Source organism: Gasterosteus aculeatus, chromosome 12 (genome assembly GCF_964276395.1).
Source record: "Gasterosteus aculeatus chromosome 12, fGasAcu3.hap1.1, whole genome shotgun sequence".
Classification (NCBI taxonomy): domain Eukaryota; kingdom Metazoa; phylum Chordata; class Actinopteri; order Perciformes; family Gasterosteidae; genus Gasterosteus; species Gasterosteus aculeatus.
Window position 1 is genome coordinate 21,846,136 of NC_135700.1, and position 24,303 is coordinate 21,870,438.

At 46.5% G+C, this 24,303-nt stretch overlaps 1 protein-coding gene across 1 annotated transcript in view; it reads left to right on the forward strand.

Annotated features, from left to right (window-relative positions):
- Positions 1-22,457, forward strand: part of LOC120834739 (protein kinase C-binding protein NELL1-like) — a 143,771-nt gene extending 121,314 nt beyond the window's left edge. The window contains exons 15-20 of the mRNA XM_040202963.2: positions 9,185-9,280; positions 13,197-13,337; positions 17,182-17,375; positions 19,777-19,953; positions 20,301-20,525; positions 21,555-22,457. Of these exons, the coding sequence (XP_040058897.2) occupies positions 9,185-9,280; positions 13,197-13,337; positions 17,182-17,375; positions 19,777-19,953; positions 20,301-20,525; positions 21,555-21,605 (884 nt within the window). The 3' untranslated portion in view covers positions 21,606-22,457. The remainder of the gene's footprint in view (positions 1-9,184; positions 9,281-13,196; positions 13,338-17,181; positions 17,376-19,776; positions 19,954-20,300; positions 20,526-21,554) is intronic.
- Positions 22,458-24,303: the final 1,846 nt, after the last annotated feature.

Genomic DNA, 24,303 nt, shown 5'->3' on the forward strand with positions numbered 1-24,303 from the left:
CATATTCCAGCTTAAAACACCCCAAAAATACAAATGACTATATATAGAAAATCCTGCTCTCCATTTTCAAGAATTAGCTCAACTTAAGAAGAGTTTAAGAGTGAATAAAGTCAAGCGACAACTTTCATCTGCTACATTTGTAACTGCATTAAAACAGAACAGCTGCATGTGTGTTTGTGTAGCAGATAAATAACGCATCACTTCATCGGTCCATAAGGTCGTTCTCACCGTTTCTTCTCCCCTGACCAATCAACTGGAAACTCAGAGAAAACCAACAACAAAAGTTTTGCTGTAACCGAATGTGTCGTTCTCTGATTCAAAGTGAATTTAATTTGCAGCCGGTGCTAATAACGTACAGAAATGCACCTGATACAAAGCTGCCATGTAAGAAAAACCCCAGAGACGACGAGAGAGGAAAACAAGCCCAAAGGCTGCAGGCTCCAAAACACTTTAGTTCAGATCTTTGGGCCCTGACTGATTTATGGCGGGCTGCAGGCGGCGCGCACACACACTCACACACACGTGTTCACAAACAACGGATAGAAAAGAGGAAAAACACCTTAAAGCTCACCCATTATTTATATTCTTATCCATTACTAAGTCTAACTGCATAAAAACATGATTCTGATTTTTAATAATGAAACTAGACTTCTGAAACTAGACTTGGTGGCCTGAAGACTCAAATCTTCAAATCACAAACATTCGAATCTCAAGGTGTGAAAAGTGAGCGGCAATTAGTGTGAAAAGTAACTCAATACTCCCAACGTATCAGAGTGACGGCTGTTATTCATGAGCACGACAGAAAACAGGATATCGGCAGCTTGCTGTTCTGGTCGATTCTCCAAAATGCGACTGAATATATTCAGCAAACGGGGCTCGAGTTGGTGGTCACAGCTGATTCCAAGTTTGTGGCTCTTCTCTTGCCCCGAATCTCTCCGGCTGGGATCAGACTTTAGGAAGTTTTGCATTCAAAGGACGCGATTTCTCTGCCACCAGTTCAAAAGAGTTTATGCTAATGAGGCACAATGACTCGCGGACGTACGCCGACCGCGGCCTGAATACGCCCCCCCCCCCCGGCCAGAGGAATCAATGTGTATCATGCACACTCAGTAGCTGCCATGTCATCAGCGGGGGGGGAAATATACAGTAATGAATTACAGTATTTAATAATGCCGGGCGTCCACTAGTGAGCTGATGACACGGGTATGAATCACATGTCGGTTTACTGATATTCATCGTCATTGTCACTTTGTCCGAGGTGATGTTTCACAGTCGGGATCTGATCTTTGACTTTATTATATTTCACCCTCATGCCCAGGAAGAACACAGAGAGATCGACAGGTAGAACCTAATTACTTGGTGTGTTCACGGGGATCTGATATCCAGGTTCATCCGGCTAATTAGGGCCATATTTCTGCCAGGCGAACACACACAGGCGCGAAAAATCAGATATCATCACGGGAAAACTCGGAAATATCAATTTGCCCCCGAGAAAGCGGCTGGAAAGAAGGAGGGACTGAAAGTAAACCATAAAAAATCAATATACAGTGTATGTGTGATAGAATACAGTATAACATCCAGTCATAAGAATAGTTTAGTGGTGTAAACTGTCCGTTACAGATCGCTTTTAACGGCGGGAGAGAATTCATTTTGCTTTCCTTTTCAAATCATGTAGTGACGTTCAGAAATACAAGTTTTTGGTGTAAAGTTAATCAAACCCATCGTTCCATGAGGTGAGTGGAGTCGCTTCTGCTGCAGTGTTTGCAGCAGTGAAATGCTGCATGCAGGACGGCATAAGATGTTGGAGGAAATAAGTCACATGAGTTAATGTGTTTTTGATGAGGTATGTACATTGATGCCGGGCAACCGGCGTCATTTCACCTCCTTCTTCTGGGTCCAAATCATTTCTAAATCTGCAATCATGCATCCGCATAAACAGGAAAAGATGAAGCCGAACGCTAACGAACAAATATTCAAAAGATTCAACCAGAATGTTTCTGCTTCGCAACCTCACATTGTTGCGACGCGATGACACGGTAAACTCTTTATACTCTTTATATATTTATGAATGTTTGAACTATGTCTTAAGTTCATACACCGCGGGGAGAGATAATCGTGCAGCCTGCCACTGTTTACTTTAATTCCACTTAAAATGACCATGAAGCCATAATAGAAACACACTTTGCATTGGAATCACGCTCTTCAGTGCGTTCAGCCTCAAAAGAATCCATTCCTCTTCATTACGATTCACTGGAGGTTGATATCTTCAAAATAACTGAGATAGGATTTTTGTTTCTTCGTTTGCTGAACGGACGCTTTGGAAAGTAATCTGCTTTCCATTGATTGGAAATAAAAGGAGAAAAAAACAACATCCCTCTCTATCAACGTTTGACATCTTTTCATCACGCCTGATATCAAATCCCCGCCGCGACCTCGTGGGACGGCATACTTCCGCTCCGGGTTCCCGGCGTGCGCCACGTCTCTCCGCCCCGCCCCTCGTCGGTAAGCGGCCCGTCTCATCGCTGACGGAGGTCGGAGCAAACGGCGTCGTCAGCTGCCGCTGTAATGGAGTCGGGTGGAGGGAGCTGTGGCGCCCTGCGCCACCCTTTCGCTCATGAAAGCCCCTCACATCCCGCGGCCAAGGGCGTCCCCCCACGTCCCCCACCCACCCCCCCCGTCCTCGCGGCTCTGATGGGTTCATGCCCCCCGCGACTCTTCCGCCGATGGAAATAGATAAAATCACCCAGACGTGGCGTCTGTTAATGTTAATGTTTGTCCCACGCTGATGGCGATTGGTTTTATTCTTCCATTTCCTCTTAAGTTGTTATTCAGCAATAGATTTTTTTTCCTGCAAACTCTATTCCGATACACACGATAGGTTTTTTTCATTCCACTGTGCACAATATCAAACACCGATGCATCTACGACACAAATACATAACGTACACGCAGGTACACAAAACACTTAACTGCTTGGCGTTTACGTTCACATTTACATTCATTCTTTGTTGTTGCTTTTTGTTAAATAACAAAGAGGGGCGGAGTTTGGAGCTGTGTAAATCCAATAATTAAGACTCTGAAACCCTATTTTAGAGGCGAGGAGAATCGCAGAGTCAGTGTTCTTTATGTGGCAAACAACAACAAAATAAGAACCAATAAGATGGGTTCACATTCAAATGGAACGAATAAGAAGGCTTTCTGCTCCGGGACCATAAATCACAGAATCAGTGGTTTCACTTTAGGAACTAAAAGTAGTTTATTCAGGTTGGAGGGGTCAACACATCCGTCCTCCACCATTCTGTGACACGTTAGCATCAGATTTTGTTTTGCTTTCTTGAGCGGTTATTCCTAAATTATTTGTGTCATGCTATTCATACTGTCATGTTTCACACGTTTTAACCCGATTTCAAGAATATTTGCAGAAGAGAAAGCCAACATTTCTTTGCCTCAATGTTTCAAGTAGCAGCATTTCCACTCAGGCTTTGTGCAAGTTCACGTTAAAAACTAGAGCAGCAGTTCTTTTAAGCCTTTTACTCGTGGATGTTCTTAAAAGTGAGATTTCATAGCAGCGATTATAGAAAAAGGCTTTTAAGGGATAAGTATCTTTTGAGTCCGACATCCACTGATTTCAAAGTGACGTTAAGCGCCGACGTTTAAAAGAAATGAGGAACATTAGAGCACCGACGGCTGTTTTCCATCTGGAATATGAAACCCACCCAAAAGAAGCAAATCTAGTTGTCAATTCGCTCCTGTTCTTCATCCTCTGAATGGCACCTCGGTGTCAGCTCGGTCTTCCCGTTGCCATCTGGATCGGAAAGGAAACTGTCAGGTTCTCGTCCCGCAGCGGGGAAATCATTCAAAGTGGCCCCCGGGTGGAAATGCATCGCCGCGTCAGCGGTATTGATCAAGCACCCTTTAAACCGTCTGCAGGGGCCTTTTCTCCTCGCGGGCGGGGGGGGGGGGAAGAAAGAAAGCTTCCGTAACGCGCCTTTTAATCCGCGCCGAGCCGCCTGGCCCCGAGTCCTTTTTTTTGGTCTTGTAAACGCGGCCGTTATCTGCGATGTTCGGTAAGCGCCCTCGACGGAGCGCAGCCGGGGGTGAACTGCCTCCACTCTGATGTGTAACAAAGTGAGGCATTTGCATGTTGTGAAGGGGTCGCCGTTAATTTGTTTTCTGCCCTGCTCAGCTCTTCCTTGCATGCTGAACTTCTGCATTGAAGTCGTTAAAGACGCTGCAGAGACGGAGAGTCGGACCTCAGACCTGCACTGTAGTATTCTCCTATGTTTCGTTTATTCTCCGCCTACTTTGAGATAATAGTCCTTTGGAAGATTTCTAGGCTGTATTGATTATTTTTTGGCAACTAATGGCCGAATAAATCTGCAAAAACAAGCTGACAGATATATGCGAAATACAGTACAATCGCATTTTAACATTATTAAGGGTTCGAAGTGTAGCGTTTAGTTGACTCATCGATCAACTGGAAAAATACTTGTTAATTAAATGAATTATTCTTGCAAATATGGCACAATCGGACCAATTAATGCATCTTCACAATAATCTTCAGATGAATAAATTATGTTACTTGCGTCCTTATTATATTTTTCTCGTGGCAAACTTAATTAGACATCCATGAGACTAGTATATTGTTAGTATTATTATTAAGTTATTTAAAATATTAGATATTGGTATTAGAAGTAGGGCCTTGATTGATCACTGCAGACATGCAGTACTCTGTTTTTGTCTTCCTGCCATTGTGCTTAATTAGGCATGCAGGACTAAACTGAATTAGTCTTCATGCATGAAAATATAAGAGGATGCAATTTAATTCCCACACATTCAGACGTTTAAATACTTCTGTTGTGAATGTCTCTCACTCAGTAAGCTAAAAGAGCCTCGGGGCATTGCGTCTTCCAAGCGCTGCATTGTGCAGCACAACCGTCCGTGTTGTGAAAGTAGCAGAATGTGAAACTGCTGCTGGAGTCAATGGTGCCGTATTTTCCTGCCAATCAAAGGGCATCGTCAATACAGTAAAAGGTGCCTTTTCAGCCGCTCTCCTCCTCCACAGTTAAACAGGTTGTTCGAACACTTGCTGGCGTTCAGTCGGATGGATCCGGAGACGGTGGCGACATGCACCTGTGATTAATTAAGGAACTTGAACTTGAACCCTTTTTGCCGCTTGGCGCCGCGCGCTGTCCATTGTGTAGATACTCTGAGCCGCGCGGTAACTTCCTGTTGGTTCATCGCCACGAGTGATGTTACTGCTCAAAGACCGTTCCAACCATCTGGAGGAAAAATGGTTCCATCTGCTGCATAATCAAAAATATTTTTACCCAATTAGTTTCCTAATTCTCCGTCGGGGTTTCGAGGGGCCCGTGCCACATGATATGTCTTCAATCCATGTTTAAAAATGTCGAAGTGTGCAGTTAAAACTGTTGAGAAATCCCTCGTCCTTGGGATCCTTGTGACGAGGCCAACGGCGTCTCATTGCAGCCCGTCGCTGACCAGCCCGATACGATTACGTCATCATAAGCTGATTGCTGTACAAATGCAAGCAATTTTCGTACAGGCTCGAACTTGTGGAACATCACTTTCTCCGTGATGTCTCTGCTCTTTATTGTGAGACGGATCCTTGGATACCCAACGAGCGTGAATGCGGCTGTTAGCCACGGAGCCATTTCTCCCTCACCGCCCACTGGAAAGCAATCTAGGCCCGTAATGGGAAACTCGAATAGCAAATCTGTGGGTATAAGCACGTCTTGGGGAAGGCACGAGTCAGCAACAGGCTCGGCTAAGCAGGGAAATAGCTGGAGGTCACAGCATCTGCAATGGGGGGGGGGGTCGGTCTCCTCCGCCCGGCTCCATGTGATGTCTGCTAATGTGGCGGCGCAGGAAGGAGCCCGAGAGGAGGAAGGTTTGATCAGGGGTTCATGCACAGACGGAGGGAGGCGCTCCGTGTCCGTGTGGGGAGACTTTGGGGCCTCTCGGTGGGGAAAACGTCACAAGGAAATAGAGGAGAATACATTCTACATCTAGAGTTTGTTCTCCACTGTAGAGGATGTGGATTACCGCTCCGGTTCAGCGAGACGGGCGCCCCCCCCACTGGGACGGCTGAACAGCACCACCGCATTTTTTTTTTATTCTCCGCTCAATCTTATTCGGGAATGGAAAAGCATGCAAAAAACACTGACTCTCAGAAAGCACACATTTTACATTCAGCGCACAGTGTGTTCTACTGTGAAACTCGTGTCTTTTGTGCGTTTGAGTTGTTTTTGGTGGCAAACGAGTTTAGAACTTCTGAAAAGATAAACGTTGAATCTGAATATTTAGAAAAGATGCAAATCTGTCACCTTCCAGCCTGCTCGACATGCTGGGGGGCCGTTGGCGGCGTTGCAGGCTCTCACTTGTGCGATTGCAGACACCTCGAAAGTGTTGCAGGGTGAAGGTCTGTTCGCGTTGGCTGACTCCTTTATTCAGATGCCCACGTTGCTGTTAAAGCCGCCGTATTAAGATTTAGATGAAACACTTTCATTTGAGGGGATTTGAAGGGCAAACATTCTGGTCACTATGTACAATTCTTCCATCATCAAATTGCGGGAAGTAGTTTCCACTTTTTATCATGGAATGCCATTTTTTGGAGCAGGCGCCACAAAACTGAGTGCGACAGGTTATTAAACTAAAACTATTGCAATGAGGTGTGTAATACACACAGAAGCCTGAGCCTACCTGCAGATGTATTTACATTTTGGATGGAAGCTTCAAACAAGCTTTAAGTGAATTGAATATGTGAATGAATGTTTTAAATATTTAAATGAATTATTGATTGATTTATTTACTATTATGAAATATAATCCAAATCCAATTTTAATTGCGCTCACTTGAATCCAAATTGACTGCAGCATTATTAATACTGACGCTATCCGGGTTTATTATCATTTGGAGTGTTGTTGTAGTGTGCCGATACTGATAATGTCGTCCGTGGGCAAGAAAGGTGTTGGAGCTTTGATTGGAAAACGTAGGTCTATAAAAGCTTACAGCGACTCTGTCCCCAGAGAAGGACTACACCCCCCCGCCTCCCCCCTCCATCTTTGCAGGTCATTACTTGTGAACAGGCAGGCGGCATAATGCTGATGGTGGTGAAATGATAATTAGAGCTGGAGATAGATTGAGTCAATGTAAGTGTAATTAATTTTAACGTGTGAGGTTTATTAGTACAGCGGCAATCAGGCTCCTAATGAGGGCCTGATAGAACTTCTTAAATAGTGGAACCAGTCAAATTAATAGCTCCAACAGCTTCTGGCAAGGAACGCTGTTATTATTTATTGCACTCATGCAATTTGTTTGCATGGCAAGCACTCGTTTTCCTATACAAAAGAGGGATCATTTACACGGATAAATTGTGTTTCTTCGGTTTCATAAACTAAAGGGAGAAAACCGGACGCACATTACACACACAGAGGAACGCTACACTCACACACCCCGTGCATGTGGCCATAAATAGATTCTTTTAGCCCATTAAGGCTCATCTTTCAAATCACGTCATTAATTAAGCCTAGAAAGACCCAAGTCATTTCTCTTTAATGGTCTCTTTTCTCTTTTGGGTTTATTCCTCCTCGCTCTGAGGATCTACTGCTTCTCTCTGCACCCGCTCCTCCTCTTGTGTGTTTGCACTCGCAGAACCAATCGCAGTTGTTTGCACTGCGAGGCTGCTTCCAACCACAGGGGGGGGAGGAGGCTGTACACACATGCTCTGACACGTTCACTCCCACATCGCTGGTCCAAAAACACTAAATAGACCGGTGAGGTTACGCCGCATTAAGAGATGCCCGGAGCCTGGTTGACGGTCTATCTTTATCATATTTAAATCGGACAGGGGGGGGGGGGCGTAACGAAATAATGGCCCGTCAAGGATTCAAGGTGTTTTGTCCTGCAGCTACTTAGCCAGGTTAAGGAAAAGATGGTGCTTAAAATGATACCAGAGGGCTGGTACTGCAGCGCTGAAGTCGTTCTCTGAATGGTTTATGTGGCTTCTAGGTGATTTATTTGGTTGCTTCCTGTAGCCACATGTATCCGTAAAGACGATGAGAACAGCATCGAGAGGTGCACATATACAACAGCCGAGGCTTAAAGGCCTAAATGCCTTTGAGTGGTAATAATGGAAAAAAAAACGTATCTCACTGGAGACGTTTTTTTTGGGGGGGTGGAAACCCGTCGTAGTGACAACCGGTGAGTTTGTCGTTGAGGTGGAAGGACCTGCGTTTGTTGCATGCGAGCCGCCGTGGCCTCAACATCAGCTCCAGGCTTCCGTACGCGGAGACGCCGCGAGGCAGCACAGCGCGGATTCTGTGCCGAGTGCTGCACAACAGATGCTGGTGGAGCGCAGACAGAGTCCTTGACACGGAACTTCAGACGTGCTCCTGAGGTGACCTCGTTGCATGGAAGCTCTGCTACTAACGCGCGCGTGTGTGTAAGTGTTTGTGAAGGGCCCGCACTCTTCACAGAATATATGTGCCGTACAAAAGCGATCCATTTAGCTCCGAGCGAGCTTGAATATCTACCTTGTAACTTTGTCCTTGTACAACCCGGCTTAAAGAAAGTAAACCCGGCAATGAACAGATGCTTTTCACAAGAAGAAGAGGAAGAATTTTTGTGCAATGCATTGATTAAATATTTTGCAAAATCAAAAGAAGTGGGGGGCGGGGGGGGCGCGCTATCCCTTTAAGGTGACGATAATGATTATGATGCTTGGTTTTTGCTGGTTGCGAAGGTAAATTAGGGGATGAAGGACAAACACAACAAGCCCAAAGACCAAAACATAAAGAACAACATTAATATTATTATTAATAAAGACTCCTGTTTGCCTTCTCTTGAACATGAACGTGACTCTTCCTCCAGAGCGAGGGAGCAGGAAGTATCTCCCTCTTTGTGCTTTTAGTGGCGCTTCACATTAAACCTCTGGATCAGATGTTTACCCGTAGTGCCTTGACACCCTGGTGGACGATGGTGACCACGTGAAACGCGCTCAGGGATGAGTTGTGTGTATGAGGTGATGTCTGTAATAGTGAGGCGCTCCATGGCGCCGCACACGCACACACACACGCACACACATCCAGACATAAAAACAGCATTTATTAACCAATGATTGTAAATGTCGGGCGACTGATACGCTTTCCTCTTCCTCTTCTCAGCTTTCTGCGAGGAGGGATGCAGGAGCGGAGGCACCTGCGTGTCTCCCAACAACTGCGTCTGTCCCTCGGGGTTTACAGGACGCCGCTGTGAGACAGGTGAGACCCGAGGACCCCCCCCCCCCCCCCCCCCCACTTGCCCCTCCCCTGTCCAGCATGTTCAGGTGTCCCCCTTAATTAAAGCTCAGCTGGAGCTGGTGTGTTTTTTATCGAGTTTCACAGTGACATCAGGAGAAGGGTCATTAGGTCGGTCAGAGGGCTCAGCGGACGCCTCTCGTCTCCCACTCGGTCTCGCTTACACAATCCTGTAACGCACACACACACACACACACACACTTTCATGCTTCAACTCTGGAGCCATGCGTTTAAATATTGAACTCTGGGGAAAAGGACGGCTATTTCTTCTCCTATTCTCTCATCTCTCTCCCTCTTCTTCCTTCAATTCCTTCACCTCTCCTCCTTCCTGCGTCTTTCTCTCCTTTTCCTGCCATCTCCTTTTGTTTCCACCTTTTCTTCCTCTCTTTCTTCTCTGGCCATTTCCTCCTCCTCTTTCCCTCCGTCCTTCTCTTTTTACTGTCTTCTCACTCTTCTTCCCCCCCTCGCTTCATTTCTCCGTCTCTTCTCTTCTTTTCCTTCCGCTCCCATCCGTCCTTTCCTCTCCTCCTCTTCCCATTCCTCCTCTCTTGCCTTTCCCCTTCTCTCTCCTTCCCGTCGCCGCCTCCTGTCTCGTCTCCTGTGTTCCGTCCCTAAGCTTTCCGTCTCCGCGGCCTCCTTTTTTGCCGAGGTGATCAACCGGCTCTCGTGGTTACAGGTCAGCTATTCACAGCGCGTTACCATGGTTTCCTATTAGATACCAGGCAGCACCCCACTGCACGCCGGTACGCGCCTGTCAGACCTCCCGCTCCTGCTGACGTGTAAACAGTGACAGCGCTGTGTCCCTCTGGGGGACGTCTCCGCTTTGCGTTGGTTGCGGATGACGCGCCGCCGCGCCCGTCAACGCGGCGCACATCCCCGGTTACGGGAAAGATGCGCGAATCTCGTCTTTATCGATGCGGGTTTTTTTGCAGCGCAGGGAAACTTTTTGCGAGATCACTTAAGTCCGTTGGGCTTATTTAACAGACACGATATTAGCTGGTCGCCGTCATCGCTTGCAGCTGATTAGCAGTGAGGTGCTTTCCGAAGTGAGACGTTTTTCTTCCGTGGATGCAGCTGGTTTGATATTGCAGATGTTCCTCCAGTGACGGGGAGAAAGCATCGCGTGCGTTCGTGTGTCCATCTCCTCAGCCTTACACTCTCATTTCCAAACGTAATAGTTTGCCCTTTGAACCTCCCGCTTGTGAATGTGTGCATTGAATATTGATGACCGACTAAATGCCCGGATCGGATGAAAAGAGCAATTTCCCGGCGTCTGCAAAATGGTTCTGGTGCTTCTCTTTGAACCACTTGGCTGAGGGGAGGAAACATATCGTGCAAAAGTGTTTTTGAAGTCAGCAGCAGACGATCTGTGCAGGATGCAGGGAGCGAAATGTGGACTCGTCCTCCCGCTAATGAGGCTCCACCCCGAGGCCCTCCGGCTGCTGCCCCGAGGGCTGCTGCCGTTGTCTCTTTATGTCCGCGTCTGTCCCATAAAGGGACAAAGTACTTGTCTACATATGTGCATATCGTTTGCAGGAGCTACAGAAGAACAGCATTGGATGTTCTATGTTCGCAGCGTGCGTGCACCTGAGCGAGATGTCCTGTCGAACAAAACCCCCCCGACGTGTGAAGCGAGAGCATAGCTTGTATATCAAAAGGGGAAAAAAGATGTTTTTCTTCCCGCGGAAAATAGCAGCCTAAAGGTCTTCAAGCGCTGGTGGGAAAGTGCTCCTGGAATCTGTTTGTGTGAAAACAATCTTTCTAAATGAAGATGTTGAAACGCTGAGTTTGAAGGAGAGACGTGTCAACAAAGCACCAACAATGCGCTGTTCGCCGCAGCCTCTCTGTTCTATTAAGATAATTGTGCCTCACAGCAGATGAAATGTAATAATTGCCTATTGACGGAGAGTCAGGTTTAACTCCCCCTGATGGATTCCAGACATTTGCATCGTTTACATAACCGTCTGTCTACTTTGATGTCCTCAAAGGACAGGCCTCCTGTCAACCCGTCTCCACGCGTCCAACGTCTGCGTCCACCGCTCCGCTGCTCGCCCTCTCCCCGCGTAGCAATGCTCCTTCCTGCTCTTTGATACTCATCTCGATATCAGATATTTCCTGTGAGGTGGACGTGGACAAGGTGAAGACGTCGGACATTCATTCACTGCAGCTGGCCTGCAGGCTGCTCATTCAATGCACGCGGCGGTTGTTTCTGTCCTCAAACACATTGCTGTCGACGCCCCTTGTGACACCCTCAGTTGTGTCAGCGGCTTCGGGCGGAGAGGAGGGTGATTATCTGAACTGGATTTATTCCCGTTCCACTAAAACTCTCAGTTCAGTCCAGGCTGTCACAAAGTCTTGACGTTTGCCTTTTGGGAAAATCCACAAATTGGTCAGAAGAGAAGCGCCGCAGAAAGTGCTCACGTTTGCATTGTAATAAAAGTAAACACAAAGAAATGTGCTGCGCTCGGATAGATGGTAGCATATAAAGTGTATTGTTTTCTCTTTTTTTCAACATACTATTCTATGACTTTAATAATTACTATACTAATATGAAGCCATTTGTATATGAGGATACATACTGTGTGTTTGTGAACAGCCACGTGAGCCCGTCCTGTGGTACAAACCGTTAACGTCTGCATAATACTAAATGTTAAGTATGATGTCGTCACTGTTTTAATTTCAGTGCGGAGGGAGTTCAGAATGCTGTGTAAAATACAGAAAGCCAGAGATAGATGAAACAAATTTGATTTCAATTTGTTTTAAATAGAATGATTATTTCCCTATGAAGATGAAAGGAGAATGGCAGAACTGAATGGGATTATGAAATTGGTAGCACTCTGTTGTAGCAGTGCAAATATCTCTCACACATTATATATATATATATATATATATATATATATTATATATATATATATATATATATATATATATATATATATTTATATATATATATATATATATTTATATATATATATATATATATTTATATATATATATATATATATATATTTATATATATATATATATATATATTAATATATATATATATATATATATATAATATATATATTATATATATATATATATATATTATATATATATATTATATATATATATATAGTGTGTGTTCAAGAGCTGCTGACAGCCGTTGACGCCGCAGTGACCAACCTCCAGACAAAGACAGTGTTTGCACATGAGGAAGGTCTTCCTCGGTCTTCTTCAGGGACAATAAGCAGAATTACAGGATTAAACAACATTTAAAAAACAACTTTTCTTTGGCATGTTGTAAATGACAACATGCCAAAGAAAACATTTTCTTTAATGTTTTCATTTCCTTTCTTTAAAATTCCTTTTCATTTATCTTCCATATTTTAATATAACTACACTGCTTTCCTTTTGCGCCCAAGTCTTTTAACTTCACGAAAACAAAAAGGTCCAAAAGTACCGGTAAAAACACCGGATGCCCGTCGACCCGACGCCACGTGTTTCTGGGTGGAAGCGAGCGGTTCTTTTGTCAGCTGCTCTCACCCTCTGAGCTCGGTGTGTTCCAGCAGGACGTCAGAAGGGGGAATCTTCTAGGATCTCTGACCCCCGAGCGGCTGGCGGATGTCGCGTCTCATTACCGACGACACACACGGATCTCCGTTTTCTGTGTGCAGATACGTGTGTGTGTGTGTTTGTTTGTGGGATCTTAAGTCCGGGCCGAAGGTTTCAACCGCACCAGAGCAGAAGGGCAGGCTGTTTCTTTGCGTTTTATGGATGGAGAACTATTAGTTATGTTGATACATAAACAAGCGATGTGTATACTGCATATATACCTTTCCCAAATACCACTTTGGTGCAGCCGGGATTGGCGTTTTCTCTTGTCTTGTGTCCTCAGATATCGACGAGTGTGCAGAGGGCCTGATCCAGTGCCACAACCACTCCCGCTGTGTCAACCTGCCCGGCTGGTACCACTGCGAGTGCCGGAGTGGTTTCCATGACAACGGCTCCTTCCTGCTCGACGGGAGCTCCTGCATCGGTGAGCGCGCGTTGGATTGAAAACGTCATTAGCGGCGAAAATAGCTGCGACTCGTATTCGCCCGTCTGCGCGATGACTCGATAGTCCCGCTTTGTCTCGTTTGTCCTCTCGGAGGACAAGAATGACTCCCGGAGGATTGAGCTCAATGGGTGTGCGCGCGTGCGCTCTGACGTGCCATCCAGCGCACGTGCAACACGGGGTCTGCTCACCTTCACGGGCTCGAGATGAACCCCACGTGTGCAGCGCCGCCATGAGATATTCATGAGAAACACGCGTCGGCCCGGTGCGGCTGTTAGGGTTTCGTGTCTCCCGTGTGCTCAGAGAAGCACAGTTAGAGGCGGGAAAGATGACGCGTACGAGCAGGAAGTCCTAACGGCACCAACAATCATTAACTGGTTCACCTCTGCACGTTTTATGCGGATCGCCACACACTCCACTTAATAATTAGCAATCGCTTTGCTTTGTCGGCATTTACGGTGCCGTTACATTTTGACATTTCCCTCCTTTTTCTTCCTTTTATTTTCATCAACACAACAAAAGTGATGCTTTTAAAATATGATTTGATTGAAAGAATGAAAGTATTAGTTCCAAATGTACTCTAATGCAGAAAGCCAAATATGATAGCAGAGGGTCATAATTATTAATGGATTAATTTGTACATTATTTGAATACTACAGTTGAATTTGTGGCTGAATTAAGATTTGATGTGGTCTTAATGGGGGTGGTACATGTAGTCTGATCATTATGAGTATAAATACCATACTGTAAAACTACAAATTTTGAAACTATATTTAAGTAAAAGTACTGAAACATGAGCAATAGTTAATGTATCCTTTTGATGGAGGAACCTTTCAGCCCTGAAACATGATTTTTAATCAATATTAGTCACGGATGTGGTCCTTTTAACCTATTAGAATACTAATTAATAAGCAGATCACATGTGGAAAATTAATAACTAAGAGCTGCAGCTGTAAAACGTTTTTTTTTTATTTACAAAGTATACAGTACGTAGTAGTAGTACCGCAGTTCAGTGATTGATTAGCAAAATAAAAACGTAATCAGCAACAGGCATCCGGGACGCGCTGAAACCGATCGTTTCCTCGTCTCCGGCTGCCCGCGTTTGTCCATTATTGTCCCGAAACTAAAGCCGACGTCCGTGCAAAGGTTTGCTCTCGTTTTCAACCAAAGCACCTGCGGATCGATTCCCCACTCGATATGTTATAGATCCACTCGAGAAAAAGCCAGATATGAGAAGCATTAAGTCCCTGTTTGCGTTGTATGTTTGAGAGGTGGAGACGCCACAGTGGTTTGAACCAGTGAGACGCTTTCGGTTTGATTCCAGCAAACGGCTCCGCGCTCAAACTTTTATTCCCATACTAACGACACAAAGCCGAAGCGGTGATGAAGAGCAGGAGAGTCCCGCGGGTTAAACACAACAACAAAAGGTGTGAAGCGACAGAGAGGAGGCGTATTGCAGCGTGGCGGCACGAAGCGCGTCGGGGACGTTTTCACAAGGAAGTTCTGTGTTAACAGGAACACCAACTAAGATCATTACATCAACAGGAGCTTGCAAGTAAGCCACACCGTTAATTACACGTTTTTTTTTTCATCACCCGTTGTTTCAAAGTTCACTCCGGAGAAGTTTAGGATTTGAAAATGTGTACAAAAGAGTCCGTCTAAATGTTGCACACACTCGAGCTGAAAAACTGAAAACCGGCTCATTTGCTAATTTGCCTTTTAAACGCCACAGAAGAAGAAAGCACGAGAAGTCGGCAAAATCAATACGATTTCTATTTCATTTGAGGGGCGTTTGATATTTCATCTCTTAAAACGACGGGGCTAAAAGAAGCTTCACATTCCCTCTGGGCTGGTAGCAGTTTCCCCCCCCCCAAAAAAAGGAGGCGGGAAGCCGACTGGGGAGATAAGTACGGATGAGAATTGAACTGGAGCTTCAACACATCGTCCCTTCGTTGGTGTGCATCAGCAGTCGTGTACATAATTGTGAGTTTCGAAGATCCAAAAATTTAGCAAAACTTTCAGATTCAAGCAATTCGAGAGGCAGATAATGTGTCCGTTTCACAGGCTAACTGGGTTTTCCCGCTAAACACCAAACCGCGTGAAAGGGCCCTTTTATCTGCACTCCCCCAAGTGTTCGCCTTTCCCCCACGTGTGGAAACAATGCAGTAGGTTGAGTCGTCCCTGAGCAGCTGCGAGCAGCGCCCCTTTTTTCTTCCGCTGAGGGCTGCATCCGCCATGCTCGGCGCTGTGCTGAGAGACGGGTGGCTTTTATTAAACACGTTGTGCGCGGAGGACAAGGACAACGCACCACCAAGCTCCCGCCGCCGCCGCCTCCTCCTCCGTTGACGGCGCGCGTGCGTCTTTTCCCTCCCTCTCGCTCGAGATGCGCGTGACCTTCCCATCTGGGCCGCGGCGGAGACGCGAGCGAAGAAATCTGATTTAAATACTCCAATGCTGAGCTTTTCTGATGCGTCCTAATTGCCAACATCTGTCAGAGGGATTCCTTTTGTCGGGTGCGTCCGCGTCAACGCCTGTGAGGATGTGTGTGTGTGTGTGTTGCAAACGTACCCGCACAGCAGGATTAGTGCGCTTATTTTGTAGCGGCACAAACAGGTGTATTAAATCTTTTTTTTTTTTTTTACACAGTTTAATGCACTCGGCTGGTTTCTCCGCCTGCCAGCGGCGGGCAGCTTGCGGTTTAATGCAGCATGAAGAGCGTCAATCCTCCGCCAGCGGAGACGCCGTGTGTCCGACGTCGCTCCGGCGACGGGAGGCAAAGTGCATTGTGGGCCCGCCGGGTCTGACCAGCCCCCTTCCTGCCGGGGGTGTTGCCTGGCGGGCCGGAGGCTCTGGACGTGGTTTTGTTGGCTCCCGGCGTTGCGGCGCGTGTCTTTTTGCGGCGTTTGGTATTTTCCTTTTAGAACAATTACATTTTCCAGACGGAGCTTTTTTGATTTTGTTCCTGCGGTTTCACTCGCTGGTTTCGTCCATCTAGAAAACTCCCATCGTCTTCTTCTAAACATCCAGCTGAAAGCAACTCTTCAGGAGCAACTTGCCCGGAGTGTAAAAGTGAAACCAGAACTCAACCTTTAATCGTTTTTACAAACTTCTGTTCCTAAATTACCCCATTTAACTTTTTCATTAGATATCACATTCAGTACGTCACTCCATTCCCAATACCAAAGAGACGTAAGCAGTGGAAGTACAGAAGCTATGACGCGACAGTCTGAGGATTAAAACGTGAATATAAGCAGCATATCGACACAATGTTTCACCCCCCCCCCCCACTCTAGAGTTCATGTCCCGTTGGGGTTTTAACCACAAGTCAAGCGCTCCAACATTCATTAAGCTCCCGACAGCTTAGAAAGATGATAATTGAGCCGAGTCCGTCATGTCCTAAAATGCCGACTAGCAGGAGATTAGCTCCTTTAATGGCCCGGTGCTGAAGCTGAGCAGTGAAACCGTGCTGGGGAGGACGGAGGGTGATGGGGGAAAACCCAACTTTTTCAAACCGCTTTCTCCTCACTCGACCGCGCACGAGATGAATGAACTTGTTGATTTCCGCGGGTGTCACGTGGGGGCGGAACCGATTGTCAGCGAGCAGGACAGAGAGACGCGATAGCTGTCCATTTGGACTCTTTTCCTCTCACATTTAGTCAAGTTTAAGAGAGTTAAATGTCCCAGTGAAAAGGGAGGGGAAGACTTTTGCCCCCCCCTGTGAACCTGTTCACTCTTGTATGAATATTATCTTCTGACTGAGACTGACAGGACTGTGGAACGCACACTTTTCCTGTTTGTTCACCATAGCCCACCGTTTGCCTTCCAGACGTTGACGAGTGCGCTTCGCAGACGCACACCTGCTGGAACGACAGCGTGTGCGTGAACCTGCCGGGAGGCTACGACTGCGTGTGCACGTCCGGTCCGGGCTGCGACGGCGACTGCCCCCAGGAGGAGGAAATCAGACGCAACGGGGAGGACTGGAAGCCCGGCTTTGACCGCTGCGCCATATGTTCCTGCAAGGTACCGAGGATGCACGCACGCTTGAGCCACTTGCCACTTGCACGCAACAAACATCTGGCTTTTAGTTTCACTGGGAAAAGTTAGAATCAGCTTTTTATTCCCCGTACAAATTACATGGAAAAGGGAAGAATGTGGGAGGGAGGTTGGCTGGTGGTGTCGACCTTTATTATCCCGACTTTGCTCACATTCATTTCGGCCAATTCATACAGCGCTCTTCTCCTCAGTAGCTGTTACTGGTAGTCTTTGTTTTCTTCATTCGCTGGTCAACTTGGATGAGCTGGATGCAGCCTGGCGACAGTTCAAGCCGATCACCCCTCCTCCCCCCCTCCGTCCCCCCACCGCAAAGGAAAGTAGTCCAAGCCGAACCCGGAGCTCGGCGGCGCTCTGAAGCTAGAGCGATCGCAGCGGGCTTGAAAGGGAGGCATTGATCCGATTTGTCTTTGGAGAGTCGAGGCTCGGCGGGTTGGATCAATAGACAACTCCGGGGGGTGGGGGGGGGGTTATTCTGCAATGAAATGACAGCCGTGGCCGGTAGTTCAGCGGTTGCACCGCCAGCGCTTGTCATGCGAACTCAAGGGGAACTAAAGTAAATTCTATCTTAGAATTGGCATAGCTTAGCATAGCGGTGCTTTAAGGGGCCCGTTGGCCACTCAGCCCCCCTTCTGTTTGACCCGTGGAGGAGTTCTCCGCTGTGTGCTCTCTCCATCTTGAGCTACCGTCTTCGTTTCCTTCCGGAAGTAAACCACAAGTGAACAAAGGTAACTTTACTGTACGACAACTACATTCAAATATTTTGTTGCGCTAAATTCCGGCCACTTCAATAGATGGATTAATGCGTTTGTGTTGACAGCCCTGGTTGTGACACTTTATTCCACCATTAATGTCATCCGCTTATTTCCAGACCGTAGCAATTTGTGGCTTTCCAAAAATTTGCTTCGCTACAACTTTCTAACAAATGTAATGAAGAGTTAAAACATTTTAATCATGTTTTTTCATATAATTATTCCAAAATAAGTATGGCAATTTACATAAACTCACACGTTCCCATAAGAAACAGAGCTGTTGTGAATAAATTGACAAGTGCGACGCTAAACCTGAGGCTCTGCTAAGGACGCGCGACTCGAGGCCTTCCTGAGCGCTTCCATTCACGTGAAGCGGTCCATCTGTTGAGCGTCAGACGGAGGTTCATTGTTGAAATGTGACTTGAAAAAAAATGTGTGGCCGCCACACGGGGGGGGCAAGTGGAAAAGATGAGGGGCGCGCGAGAGGATGACGACAGTCCGAGCAAGAGGGGCGTTTGTCCCCGAACTCCCTAACACGTGACGTAAAAAGGTAGAAACTTAAGAACAAAGACGCTCTTATCTCGACTTCCACCAAAGTTCTATTGGGAGGGAAAACGAAAGGCGATGTTGATTTGAATTAGCTTTATTAGATTTCGCACTGACATCAATGATTAAAAGAAGTGCTCTCATTACCATCAGAAAAAGAAATACCCTGGAGAGGAATCGCTCATCCACAGACTGTGCTGAAAGCAGGTCACAGCTTTGGCTTTAAACAGAATGTCATCATAAAGTTGACATAAAATAAAAGGAGAGAATATTCACGCCGCGTCTTGTCCCCGGCATTAAAACCAACAGCCCTGCCTGCACCGTAGTGCCTCGCCATGGAGTCAAGGGCCATAACTGTTGGGACCTTCGGCGCCGACACCCTGGGACTCGCCTCTTGCTGTAGCGGGACAATGCGCGTCCATAAAACGTTGGCTCCGCATTGCCCTTTTGATGGGGAGCGGAAACATTTTATCGCGGCCATTCATTTTGTAACAGCGATGCCGTGCACCAGTTTTACTATCTCCATTACCGGGCCGGACCGCGCTGGCTGCGGTGAGCCAAATGGGCCTGGGGCCACGTTGAGGCCACAGCCGGGGACACACCGACCCGAGCGCCAAACTTTGTTTTTCTGGCGTCATTCTTTTTCGTTATCGTTATTTCGGCACTTTTTATGGCGCTGATGAATTGCTGGTAAAGATTTGAGAGTTGCTGCAACACGTTGAAATCCTGAAAAGATTCGCTGGCCTTCAATTATGTGCATGAATTACCCAAGGTGCAATTGTGTAGCTGTGTAGTCTGAAGGGGATTTTTTTAATCACATAACTGATGCATTTTTTTTTTTTTTTTGCAATCGCAAGACCTTCATAACAAAAATATGTCAAATATAACAACATTTAGGGAACGAGGAGGAGCTGCCAGCGCAGAGCAAGGAACATCATGCTAACGTGTGCATTCAAGCATCATCCGCCACTGTTTCTTTTGCTCTCGATCGCACGCCGCGTGGTGCACGCCAACGCTTACTGTTGTGACCCCGGCGTGGTCGCCCTCTGACACCGGCGACCTTTGCCCTGCAGGACGGGCAGACGTACTGCAGGAGGAGACCCTGCGACTGCGCCGACCCGGACGAGGATCTGTTCTGCTGTCCCGGCTGTGACAGCAGGCCCAGCAGCCAGTGCCTGGACCAGAGCGGACGCACCCTGTACCGCAGCGGGGCCTCCTGGCTGTACGGCTGCCAGCAGTGCCGCTGCATGGTACACACACACACACACACACACACACACGCAATGACGCAAAAGCTACACACATTTCCTGCCAACATAAACGAAAGCTGCCCATGTTAGATCCCCGCTCCTTTGTCTGGAGAAACAGACGACGTCTGAAACAAAGCATGTCCTCATCAAGGAGAAGCTCAGAGCTCGGCAGCTCAGCTTTGTGTGCGGAAGCCTCAGATAATTATCGCCTCTCTAATTAGAGACGTGGCAACAAATTGGCGTGCGAGCTGTGACTCTTGCCAGATCAGCTGTTTCTCACACACACAGCAGAAATAACACGCGGAACCATTTCCCTCACCCGTCCTTTGTCTCCCCGCGTCGCTCAGGAGGGGGAGGTGGACTGCTGGCCTCTGGTCTGCCCGGCGTTGACGTGCGAGTACACGGCGGTGGCGGAGGCCGAGTGCTGCCCGCGCTGCGTTACCGACCCCTGCCTCGCCGACAACCTGCCGCACGACGTCCGGCAGACGTGTCAGGACGCCGCGGGCGCCGTCCGCCTCGGCGGGGACACGTGGCGCATGCCCAGCGCGCCCTGTACCAACTGCAAGTGCAAGGTGAGCCAAAGCAACGACGGCCGCGGGGGAAGCTTTGCTTTTCACCGCGCCGCGTTTGAATATTCAGTGAGCAAATTATGAATTTGTACGGAATAAGTTGAGAATAATGTACGCTGAGATGTCCTCAAGCTCAATGATGTACATGTTTATGTGTGTAGAGGTAACGGTAAGCACTACAGGGTTCTGTCATAGTTGATAAACTGTGTATTAGAGACATGCTGCTTGCGACTTCCAGGATGACTACAAACTAATCTGTTTGTCACAGATGATGTAAGGTGTATTTATATTTACCGGAAAGGAGCAAAATATGCAGATTACTGCGTCGGGAACATGTCACCATCGGTTCGTCTTCACATAATGAAAATGATCTGTCCCGCAGTTCTGTTTTTAAGCGACGGGGCACAAAATAGCTGATTAAATATACAGACTGCACATGTGGCATGTTTAACCATGAGCAGTTACATTCTTCTCTTCAGGTCATAGTCAGCAAAGGCAGAAGGACCCCCCCCCCCAGTCAGAACTTACCCAGCGGACCACCTCCATTAACAACTATTCTTTTTATTTTATTATCAATTACCTGAAATATGACGTCTACATAAGGCCTTATCTGTCTTAATTATGGGGTAAATTGAATATTTATTATTTATTTAATTTATATATTTATTTTTCAGTCAAATGTTTTCATAGAGGAATGTTGGATAACTCTTGGTAGCACTCAACAAAACAAAAGGTACTTATAAAAGTTTAATTTAGCCATGTTTTTAGGGATACAATGTTTTATAGGTCAGGGTATGACTTCTATAAACATCTCTTCTGGATATAAATAGGGATTAAACTGAAGGTTTTGGTTCAAGTAAGTGCTACTTGGCCCTAAGGAAATACTACCGGAAATACTAAGTGTCCCCGGCTGCTCGCCTTAAGAAAAGTAATGCGTCATTTGGACGTGTTCTTTCCAATAGGAGACACATTTTGAAAAGACAAAAGTACGTGTCAAACTCCATCTGCTCTTTCCTGTCTCCTCCTGCTCAGAACGGGAGCGTCTGCTGCTCGGTGGATCTCGACTGCCTTCAGAACAACTAAAGCTCCCCCTCCTCTCACCACGGGACCGCCACGCCCCCCCCCCCCCCCTCTCCTCCCTCCGACGACCCCCCCACACCCCCCCACTCAGATTCATACAACAGACTCACGGACACGCGTGCGCCCCCCCCCCCCCCCCGTGTGTGCACAGAAAACACAAATACACACTGGACGGACCGCGGCGCTGAGGCCGGGCTTTTACGGCGGACCGTGAGAGTGCGTGTGAGAGATGTGTGTGTGTGTGTGTGTGTGTGTGTGTGTGTGTGTGGCTCAGGCAGCGACTCAGTCACTTTGTCGTGTACGTGTCTTTGTGTTGTTCCCATTTCCCTAAATGTCTTGAGGAAAAACTTTTTAACATTATGTCCCGAGCTGAAAAGGATCACCAGCCAACGTTAAACTGTCTCCAGCTAGAAATGCATCATCTGAAGAGGCCCTGCACCCTGATGTTTCACGAGGTTCTGCTAAGCAGGAGGTACTTTGATGAAAAGTCTGACAGTGCGGGTTCAGTTTTAAACTCGTCGTGTGGGAAGCAGGCGTAGTCGACGGGACCTCACCCTTCGGTCGGTCGACTGGCGCTTTAAAGCCTCCAGTTCTGACAGTGAAACCAGAAGTGACACAAGAGGGCGGAGCCAAGCACAGCAGACGGCAAACGAAATGGTCAAAATTAACCTTGATACGAAATCGCACTGTGAAAAGGATAAACTTCTAAGACCAAAACTCCCAGACTGGATGATGTTGTGAACTACGATGGAGCCACGTTTCAAAGCATGCCGTGCTAAGTGGTCCATTTTACTGTAGAAATGGGCCAGACTTTACTTAATGGGCATCATGTTCTACTGAGAAAAAAAAGACCAATTAAGCCCATACATTAATTTTATAATATTTTTTACTTGAGGTAATACATCAAGCAGGAAGTAGGCAAATGTTCTATATAACCTGGCCGATACAGAACTTGTGGAGAAGAAGAGCATTTTTAATCAACCTTAATCCTAATCAGCATTCCTGCATCACCATCAAGCAGCTGGCAGCGTTTGCCCCCCCCCTCAAGGCGCTGGATACTGCGATGTGCATGAATACACGTACGTGTGATACGTCACGAGGCCCGTTCAATCAGAAAAAACGATCCCCCCCCCAAACGTAACCGTGAAATTCAAAATTTAGGCAACAGAACAAGTAATTTCCTTGCAGCCCTCAGCCTCGATAGTAATAAGTACCACAGCAATATAGCAATTATAGACTTAAAAAAGTACAGGTTGTCATGATGTGTTTCGGCACGCTGCTTCCACACAGGCTCGAGGCCACAGTCTGAAATGAGTTGCTTTCATAATTAGGTTTTTCTCAATTCTACAGCTGCTACTGGAGCTTAGCCTTTCGACAAGCGGTGCCTGAACGCACCATTAGTTTTGGTCTCCGTGAGGCCAGACTATGACATTTGAAAATTAGCCACGGTGGAAAGAGACAATCTGACAAAAACACCCACTTTCAAGCATTGACCGAAGACGGCTGGTGGAAAAGAGGGACCACGCAGGGTTCTTCTAGCCTGGAAATGGACCGTCCTTTGTGTCTCTCGCCCGCCACCACGATGGCACACCTGCCGCGTGTCGTTCAACGTCTCAATGCGTCCTCTCTGATCTGGTTGACTGCCAGATGGCTAGTTGTACAGATCCACGACATGAAAAAGCATGCGATGCCCGCAGGCCAGAACGAGCTGTGCGAGCCGGAGGTGGGACGTGAACACGCCAGGAGGTGTTTAAGACTTAATAAGGCGTCCCCCGTCCTCGCCTCTCTCCTATGGAATGCCGTTTTAGTCAAAATTAAATAAATGAATAAATACGTAAATACATAAATATTAAATACATTTAATTATTGCATGGTACTTTTATTTCATAATGCCACTTTTAATTTCATGGTACTTTTATTTCATAATGCCACTTTTCATTTCATGGTACTTTTATTTCATAATGCCACGTTTCATTTCATGGTACTTTTATTTCATAATGCCACTTTTTCATTTCATGGTACTTTTATTTCATAATGCCACTTTTCATTTCCAGAGACCTTTTTCATAATGCCGTTTTACATTTCACGTTCTTATATGCAAATCAGGGGGCGTGGCTACATCTAACATTCAGAACAGACAACAGAGCCTTGTGCAAAAGAAGGCTGAAAAGTGGCATTATGAAATAAAAGACTCTGGAAATGAAAAGTGGCATTATGAATAAAAAGACTCTGGAAATGAAAAGTGGCATTATGAAATAAAAGTACCATGAAATGGAAAAAGTGGCATTATGAAATAAAAGTACCATGAAATAATTAAATGTATTTAATATTTATGTGTTTATTGGCTCATTTATTTATTTCATGATGTATTTGAAATGCATATTTCCTGTATTTACGTATTTATTTAATTTTGACTAAAACGGCACCGCAGCGGGGCCTCGCCGACGTTTCCCCTCAAGTGTCATCGTTATCGCCGTGTTCGTCCGTCACTGTCTGTCTTTATGGAGGAGGGGGGCGGGGGGGGTTCTCACAAGGTACAAAGCAAAGGAAACGCAATGAAGTTCAACCATGAGAGCTTAATAACACACCAGGGGGAACCTTCTGGTTGGGGTGTTTTTTTAAAAGGAGCTTTTGTCACACATTTATTTCTAAGAGCACTTGATGTCTAGAAGAAGAATAACTATTTCCAAAGCTGGAACCA